This window comes from Mesitornis unicolor, unplaced genomic scaffold, assembly GCF_000695765.1.
Source record: "Mesitornis unicolor isolate BGI_N332 unplaced genomic scaffold, ASM69576v1 scaffold3610, whole genome shotgun sequence".
In the NCBI taxonomy this organism is placed as follows: domain Eukaryota; kingdom Metazoa; phylum Chordata; class Aves; order Mesitornithiformes; family Mesitornithidae; genus Mesitornis; species Mesitornis unicolor.
In genome coordinates, this window is record NW_010156116.1 from 562 (window position 1) to 10,161 (window position 9,600).

At 34.5% G+C, this 9,600-nt stretch overlaps 1 protein-coding gene across 1 annotated transcript in view; it reads right to left on the minus strand.

The window, feature by feature from the left end:
• Window positions 1-1,362: 1,362 nt before the first annotated feature.
• The window catches only part of ANXA10 (annexin A10), a 17,011-nt gene continuing 8,773 nt past the window's right edge, over window positions 1,363-9,600 (minus strand). Inside the window, exons 7-12 of the mRNA XM_010179130.1 lie at window positions 6,872-6,925; window positions 6,655-6,748; window positions 5,113-5,208; window positions 4,423-4,481; window positions 2,239-2,361; window positions 1,363-1,431 (exon numbers count right to left, since the gene is read on the minus strand). Coding sequence (XP_010177432.1) covers window positions 1,363-1,431; window positions 2,239-2,361; window positions 4,423-4,481; window positions 5,113-5,208; window positions 6,655-6,748; window positions 6,872-6,925 — 495 coding nt within the window. The remainder of the gene's footprint in view (window positions 1,432-2,238; window positions 2,362-4,422; window positions 4,482-5,112; window positions 5,209-6,654; window positions 6,749-6,871; window positions 6,926-9,600) is intronic.

A 9,600-nucleotide genomic window follows, 5' to 3' on the forward strand; every position in this document is an offset into this window, starting at 1 on the left:
ATTTTACGTTTATTGTAAATCAATAGATTTGCATCATAAAGTCAGTATTTGAAAAAAATAACCAAACCAAAACAAAAAGGCAAGTTACACTGAAAATAATGGTATTTTCACAGACAGGGAAGGGACAGGTGTAAACAGCATAAAAGCAATCATGTATTTTTATAGTAGAGCTTTATTCAGTCATACTGAGCTATATTTGCAGAAAGTACCTACTTAAAAAAAAGTGTGTCAAGTTGGAAAATTTGTAGCTCCAGGAGAAAAATGAAGGACAGTTATATTGGTGAATATTAACATATTTACCCTCAGTTATGTCTGTTTACATAAAAGACTGACAGAAGGGACAAACACATGGGCTGGAAAGTCTCGTTTGTAGGCTGCACTGAAGATTCTCGGGATATTTAAAAGCAGCATCACATTTTCCTGTGTGACAAGGACTTGAGACCAGTCTCTGCTGCCTTTCCTCTTTGTGGTACGAGTTGTCACCAGACATTGTCACCAGATATTGTCACTAGATGTTGTCTGATCACGTTTGCTGGTATTCTGAGGAATGCTGCATCCTTCAGCATCATTTGGAGGTGCAGTGTTACCTACTACTAGTCAACTCCTGTATTGTACCATCTGGGGCATCCTGAAAATACCTCGGTGCTCGGAAGGTCAGTATTCAGTTAATGATTGAAATGAGAGGCACAAATGCAATTTCAGAATTTATTCCTCTGGAACTTCTCTGCTCAAATGCTTTGTCTCCCAGGGATTTCCAGTGCATGGCAGTAAACCAACAATGGTTTGCGATACTTGATTCTAATCTTTGCTTTCATTTCAAATGTAAAAAGGAAATGCCATTAAGTATGTGGGCTAAATGAAAGCGAATACAAAAGCAGTCTTTGGTGAGTGACTGGTGCAGATGCTTAGTTTGATAGCAACTCAATATAAGGTATAAGAAGTAGGAAAGCAAAGAAAAAAATTACTTTAAGGAAGAAATAATGCTGATAACGTTAAACAAAGCAAAACCTTTTTTCTTTCCAGTATGAAAGTGAATAGGTTCTTCCAAAGTCTGTTGTCTAATGTTTGGAATGTTGCAAGACTAAATGATAAACGTATGCTTACATGGAGCTATTTTACAACTCACTTCATTACTTTACATTAATCAGAGAAACAGAAAAAATTACTTAGAATTAGGGATAAAACCATGTTCCTGCCAACATATTTTCCTTTCTCAAGAAAGATTTAATATTAGCAAATATATAGTGCTGATTTTTCTCTTCTTTTATGTAGAATAGGGATCTCTTACAGTTAGTATATTGTGTATAGTTTCAGTTTCTATTTAAAATAAATTTATAGAGCCGTCAGAGTTCGTCTTCTTCCTTAATAGTCTTCAACATCACCAGCACAGATAGCAAGTAAAGCACTCTCATAGTGCCCTGAAGCAAAATGCTGCAAGAAAAAAACCCACAACATTTCTGTGACTATACATTTTCTTAATTTTTCTTCTCTTGGTATGTGATGAGGACTAGACTGCAATTATAAGGTTTTGTAATATATTACAGTGTCTTCATAAGGCTTCTATGCCAAAGTTTTTTAAATTTCCCATATCTTGGTCTTTGATTGCTTGGACACCCAGAAACAATCTATCTTTAAAAGGTTGGATCAAACTTATTTAATACTTCTCAAGTTCAATACAAAAAAAATAATGAGCAATTTCTTACCGTTACTGCACATCTTACATAAAAAAGGTAAAATGTCTTAGCAAGAGTCATTTTTGTACATTTTTTTTAAAGTTAAAACAAGATAAATAGTTCTTGTAAAAGTTGATACTGCCTAAGCATAAAGATAAAACCAGATTTTTATCTCAGTTTTGCATGAAAGTGGTATCAGCCTAACCTTGCAGGACAGTATGAAAGAAGATGGTATGAATTAGTATAGAAACTAATCATGCAGAGTATTCCTTAGCATACACTGTCCTGCCCTGTTTAAATCCTCCTCTTGCTATTGGGGAAGGAGAAAATCACATAGAATGAGAGTGAGCTGAGAATTCACTGCTTGCTTACTGCAGTCTGTCTGAGGCACTGAAAAGTTATGCTATTGTTTTTATAAATTTTTTTGTTTGGTTTGGTTTGTGGTTTGGTTTTTTTTTAATCAGGTGATTGAATGGAGATTAACCCTCGGTATTTTTCTGGTAGAGCTTGGCACAGTCTGTGTGGTGCCAGTGCTGAGTATATGCAAAAGTGAGTAAAAACTTACTTTAATGTCATGGAAGAGTGATTTCCCGTATCTCTCTTTGTATCGCTGTCGGATATTCATCAAGTCAATCTCACTCCTGGCAATGAGAATCCTTATAACTGTTTTGTTGTGAAACCCAAAGTCCTAAAAGGAAAAGAAGATGAAAAGTAACTTGACAGTTGGACAATATGTGTTTGCCTATCTGTGCATGCTTATATTAATGCTTAATAGGTAAGCCAATTAATTAGGCTACCCATAAAGATATCCTAGATTGTAAAGGAGTTTAAGTGTCCAATGGTTTAATCCTACATCATTTTCACATGCTTGAATAGTAGAATTCATGATACCTATTAACAGAGATTCCCCACATATCAGTATTTTAACCATGCACTGAAACTTTTAAAAAGAAAAGCCTGAGGAACTTTTGTCAGTAGTTTTAGGTTTTCAGTTTGTAGGTCGCTGTTGTGGCTGTTGTTGTGGAGTCCCTTCAAACTATAGTTAAGCCAGTAATCCGTTTCACAGCAACTGCTGCGAAATGTGAATTCAGTGAGATTTTAAACAATTTATTAGAATTTACATAGCTTGTATTCAGCTGTGTTTCAACTGTTTCTAAATAAAGTTTCATATTGTAATGTGTGGAGAAAGAGGGACATCCAGTGGCAGTAACAAGACAGATTTGCGGGGACAATGACTGATGACCAATTTAGAGTGTTTAAAGCTGAATCATAATTTTATCGACTAGCCATTGATATTGAAATCTTGTTCTCAAAAAACCCCAAGTAATGAACTATGTTAAAAAGCTGAGAATTTGATACCTGTGTGATGGCTACATTAAAATATTTCTTATAAACCATTGTGGACTATGATTTCAAGCATTAGAATCCTAGCTAGGTATTTTTGTATTATAAATGGAGGTACAGAAAACTTTTCATATAATCTGGACATATCTTGGCTGCAAAACAGACACTTTTAAAAATTCTTGCATTCAATTGAGAATTATTTGTGTTCATTAAAACACTGAGAAAAGAGCATAAAATATTAATTACAACCAATATGCAAATGTTTATTCTTAATCATTAAAAACTTTTTCCTGCATCACCTACATCATCTGAATATAATGTAGAAGAAAACTATCTGTGTGATATTTCTTAAAATTAAAAATGAAGTTTTAACTTAAAAAGCAATCTTGACAGAGGACCTTTGAGAAACATCACTTTTTCTGATAGGTGGTATTTCCTGCTACTTTTGGCAAACCTTTTTCATGTCATGTACCAGAATCTTCTTTTGACCTTTCAGACAAAATACTGCCTCTTCCTCTCAGCCCCAGGATTTTCCTTGGTTCTTTGCTGCCGCTGTTCCTGGTTTAACTGAAACAAGGGACAGCAGTAGTAGCAGCATCTGGAAGAGGATACTGGGGCCCTGCTGACGTGTTGCTGAATAGTTTTGTCCCGTGGTTCTGGCTTGAATCCTATCTTTGCCATTCCTGCAATAAGAAGATACTTTACATTTTGCCTGTGGCTGGCTTTTATGACTGTCTTCTAAAGATTACACTTAAAAGATTAAGCTTAAAAGATTATATTTTATTTTTTATATATAGCATAATGTCTTGTTGTTTTGCTAATGAATGAAAACCAAATGAAAATATCTTCAGCGACCTCTCGTAGGAGGAATTTGTAGGTGTTTCTTTGCATTTATCCACAGTTCTCCTTGGCACTCATTAGTTTTATTATGTTATCACTTACATGCAAAGATAAAAGAAACTGCATATATACCTTGAACCCCACAAGAAAATACGACCGTTTGTTTTTATGTAACACTAAATTATGTTTTAATTTTTAGTGATATTTATTAAATCTCTAGAGACAAAAACTGCATAGTAAGAGAAGTGCACATTGTGTTCTGCACAGCAGGGGGAGATACAATCCATAGAAAAGAAAGGTTTTCAGTTTAAAAAAAAATCACAGATACCAGACAGATACTTTTTGGGCAATTTAAATATTTAACCTTTTACCGTTACTTTTAAATCCTAACTGTTGCTTAGGCACTACTGCTTTGAAATTTATGTAGATACCAACAGTTTTAAAACACAAAAATCACACCTTAAAGATTGAACAGACCCATTTGTAAACACGTTTAAGAATAATCAAGCAAACAAAAAATAGGGAAGCTACTTTTTATGACATGTGAAGAAGAAAGACTACTTACATGAATTGCATTGTAAAGCCTGTAAGCGAAGTAGGAAGGCTTGTCACGAATGCAGAGAACTAGGAGAGAAAAATTGCAACAGGTGAACATAAGATTATTACAAAATAATTTCTATTGGCTTTGGACTTCTTGAAATATAAAGCTGGGTAGTGCTGTCCATGATTCAGCTTAAAATTAAGCTACCTGCTTTCACAAACAGAACTAAATCTTTAATTTTAAAAGCCTGGTACTTATTTTGGGTGGGTACTCATTGCTGTTGCATCAAAGGGCTTATTAAATATGTACGCTTACATGACATCTTTGTAGAAATATTATTATCCTTATTCTATATATAGAAAACAAAGGCACATAAAGCTTGGAACTTGTTTATATGCCACTGAAGACCTGAGAACTTTGCCAATTACTTAATATATATAGAATCGGTAATGCAATTGTCATTGATCACACAAAATTTGTTATCAAATAAAGAACAGATACTCGTTCTGCTCAGTTAGAATCTAGTGCTGCACATATACATTTTTAGATTTACACAATCATGGAAAAGTATTTCAAATATTGTTTTCTAATTAACTCTGAAAATTTAATTATATTGTATAGGAGAGTAAAGTGGATAAAAATTTCAGAAAATATTATTGATGCATCGGAGATACCGTCCTAGATCTTTATTGTAAAATAATATTTTTACGTTACCTATTGCAACCAGTAATTCTTGAAAGTATCCATCATAGCATTCATTAATGGCATCTACTATGTCTTGCCCAGAGATATTTTGGAACTCCTGGAAAACTTTTGGGGAAAAAAAAATCTTGCTTTATTCTAGTTCATTAGTAATGACCAACTTGCCTTATTTTTTTCCTGCTTCCCTCCAGTACTATAACTATTGAGTTTATTTTTTTCCGTGTTTATTCTCAGTCTTTCGTGATATTTATGCCCTTAGGTAAGGCAAACGAAATGAGCAACCTGAAATCTGGCTTCCAGGACATTCTCTCTCTGGGTTTTCCAGTGTACAGTATAAAATGAATGCACACCAAAGCCTCCCTTTTAGTGGAAGCTTTAATAAATTAAAGCTCTATCTAGCAACTTCTGTTTATGGAATTTATAAGAATATCATGTCACTAGGCCAACTTCCTTGCTCAGCTTGGCTAAAATTGGCCAGAGATTCACAGATTGTGACAAGAAGCCGTGGCATGACGTACATAACATGTCACTATCCAGACATGGTCACTCTCTGGATAATGCAGGTATCCAGAGTTACACACACAAATATACAGGGCATGCTTACTGCTTTTGGGAAGGAGGAATATTTTCAACTCACTGCTCACTACAAACCATTACAGGCAGAGCCCTCAAATCTCTGTTACAGAAAAAGTAGAGCATAGGCAGGTGTTACATTGTGTTAATCCTACTCTCACCAGCCTTACAGAGGTCATGACAGAAGAATTAATTTGTTTATCTATGACAGAAAACTAATTCTAAGCTACTGTTAGAAGTTGGCCTAAGAAACACAGCTGGCTGGACAGTGTCAGTGTCTTGTCACCAAACAGACTGTTTTTCCACTGCAGAGCAAAAGTTATCTCCAACTTGTCACCAAGCAGATCCAACACGTTTCTTTTCTACTGTGGAAGATCTGGATGATCTCACATAATTTTCTTGCAATCTGTAATTGTGTCTGATTATCTATTTTAAATAAAAATATGCCATTATGTTTCTGTGTATATGTTCATTATGAGAGCGCGGATGTGGACCCTGAAATGCTCCCATCAAAAACTTCTTTGAAAGTTCCAGGGAAAAGCTTCAATACAGCAATGTGTTTTCACATACAAACATATATTGAAAATACTCCAGCTGCCTCTCCCAAGGTGTTTCCACTCATAACAAGGAGTTACTTAGAAAAAAATGAAGAAAATAGTTAAGAAAAATCTGCCTCGTCCTGTTGTGTTGTGTGGAAACTCAGTGCAGTCATAGTCTATATCTTTCTTTGGTCATGCATTGTTAGGCATCCTGATGTTTTTTCTCCCTACAGCTGTCTGCAGTCATCAGGCGAAGTTCAGTTTTGCATTACTTCCAAAATCCCATTAGCATCAGTGGGAGTCTGAAAGCTCCAACCATTCACACTTAGATTTCGGGCTAGTACTCTGCACACTGAACTTCTTGAATGTAAACCAAGGTTTTATTAGCAAGTCAGATTTTTTCTTTCCACTCTGTGTTCAAACAGCTGAACTGCTGAATTACCCATCCACAACTGCTGGTAACTCCTGTTGCAGAGAATCATTTGCAGCATATTTTTGTGTTCGCCTGTTTTCTGCTGACATGCCTCCCATAGAATCTAATGTACCAGAAAAAGGAAAAAAATGCAAAAGAGTTTAAGTAAGTCCTAAATAATTTTTCAACATTTGTATTAGTTCTTTTTTTTTAAATGTTTGAGATGCTCATTTCTCACTATATTTACCGTTGCATCCTGAGCAGCTGTAGAAGGATCTGCATAACCTTCCATCCTTGTTCCCTGAGGGGAAAAAAAGATAAATCTTCTTCAAAGGTTAAATCCTAAAAGACTGTAGGAATATGAAGTTGTCTTTATATGAAGGTACATTTCATTCCTTGAGTTAATACATATGGACTTTTAGATTGGAACAGTGTATTCAATGGCTGAATTTGGAGCTGTAGAAAATACCTTCAAGTTGTCATGTAATGACTTCTTTTCCTCTAAGTAGAGGAACTCTGGAATGACAGTCTCGTGAGAGGAAAAAATAGGGAAAGTGAGTCAACCTATCCCATTTTAAATAAGTTTTTACCTTACCACTACCATCCCACCACCATTTCCAGTATTACGGATGTTATATTACTTACTACAATATCTAACTATGAAGGGAAAGCAAGGATAAGAGTAACATTTGCCATTCACTGATTATTCCTTATCAAAACGCATATTACCAAAATAATATTTTCTTAGTTTTCTTCTCCCTGCACAAACCATAGGAACAAGCACCTCAAATAGTGAAGATATTGCCTGCTTATAATCATTGTCTAAAATTAAGATCCAAGACTAGGAATTGTTTTGACAACTTTGATACATAACCACAGAAGAATACTTCTAGTTTTCCCATCTATTTAATAGTTTTTCAGTTACACAAATCAAGCTGATATGTTTTAGTAAACACGCTATGATCTGGATTATAAAGTTGCTAGAAAAAGAGAAAAGCACACAACTTTGGGTATTGCTTTTTTAACCATAATTGTCTTGTAAGGATGCAAATCAGCCCTGGTTGCATAACTGTTAATAATCTCAAGCTGCATGTAATCACTGCCTTAATGATAAGTGCCTGAAGCAATTTACTTTAAAATTTAAAGCAGTTTAAATTTTACAGTCGTTTTATCCTGTATGTGAAAGGGAGGATTAAAATTATGTATTGGCTGTCAACTTGTAGTATGACTGATTTGTAGCTCTTTCCTTTTAAAAATCTTAATTTATATTTTAATTAAATTGTGAGAATTTCACCCAGTAAAGAGTGGAATTACTAGTAACAAGATAAATTACTTGAAGGAAATTGTGCTGGCATGACCACATAAAGTTACATACATGAGAAAACACAGGAAAAAACACCAAGTGAACAATAAAATAAGTTAAACAGTAATCTACATGATTTAAACACCCACTTTCCTCAGTAACATTTAACAGTGACTACTTTTGGCGTGTTTTGCTGGAGAATCCCACAATACATTTTTTTTTAATTGTGGAAAATTATCGTATTTCTATTAATATCCAAAAAATGAGAATTAGAATAGAAAAGCTTCTGTTTGTCTCATACTAGAATATAACTTAGCCTGAATTTGTAACTCAGTTCATTTATTTAGGAAGGACTAACTATTCCAGAACCTGTAATTTATAATCTGCCTCAGTGTGGACATGAAAACTGTAAATACCACACCATAGCAATTGAATAGTTTCCTGTCCATATGTGAAACACATTGACTTCTATCTGCAGTCAGATGTGTGTGTCTTGAGTCCCAAGATTTAATAGAAATGGAAGAAAAGGGTTTCTGAAAAAAAACCCAAAACATTAGTGGCTATATGAGAAATGTTGCTGTAGACTAATCTGCACTGACTTTTAATATAAGACTGTAGCCAAACATGGATGATTCAACAGTATACAATATAACCGAGTAAAGTTGGAATTTCCTGCAACTGTTTTTTATCTTGAGAAAAATAGCAGTTAGATCTTGTTAGCTAAGGAGTTGCTGATTTTAAGCCTCTTTATGAGTATCTGTGGTTTAAGAAAATAAGGACTAATAATTTAGTCTGAAATAATTTGTTATAAATTTGTTCTTTTGACAAGTAAAATGAGTCTCACGGTTTTAATAAAGATGAGAAGTGAGGTTGCTTAACTTATGGCTCTTCATTTTTAAGCAGGGAAGAATTTTCATTGTTATGGGGAAAAAATATCCAACATTAGAAAAAATATTTCCTGGTTATAGCTTCTACATATGAAAAATCTGCTCTTTATCGCTGTACCTCAGTGAAGCCTACTGCCATTTCAAATCTTCGTAAGAAACATTTTCCCCAGATACACACATATAAAAATACAGATATACCTTATGTATGCTGTTATCTGCTGGCAGTTCTTTTGTCATTATTTGATACTCTGGTTTACAACAGATTTTTAAGGTGATGATCATAGTGACTACATTGGGAATGGGAATTCATGATCTGACAAGGATGACTGACATTTTTGCATAAAACTACACATTGATAAAACTGCAAAAGTTGGTGTGTGATAGTGACAGTTTGTTTGCCTGCATGCAAACATCCTGTGATTTAGCATGTGCACCAGCACAAAGAACAAAGTATTTAAACCAGCTAACTATTTAATCCTTTCTTTCATAATCAAATATGGATATATCTCCATTTTTTCATAATGCCTAGACCGAATTATGAACCATATAACTTAACAACAGAGAAAACAGAGATTGCAAAATTGCAAATCTAAGAAAAGCTTGCAAAATTGAAATCTCATTTGCACATGCAAGTAGACTCCTTTTCAGATGAGACAGATTGAGCAGAGGGTCAGCAGTTGAATATCCAGAGACTCAATAAAATAGTCTGTTGACCTTTGCCTCCATCTAAAAGCCAAACTGAAAGCAGATGAAAGAATTCAAGTTCTCTTCGTCTTCTGCTCTTTC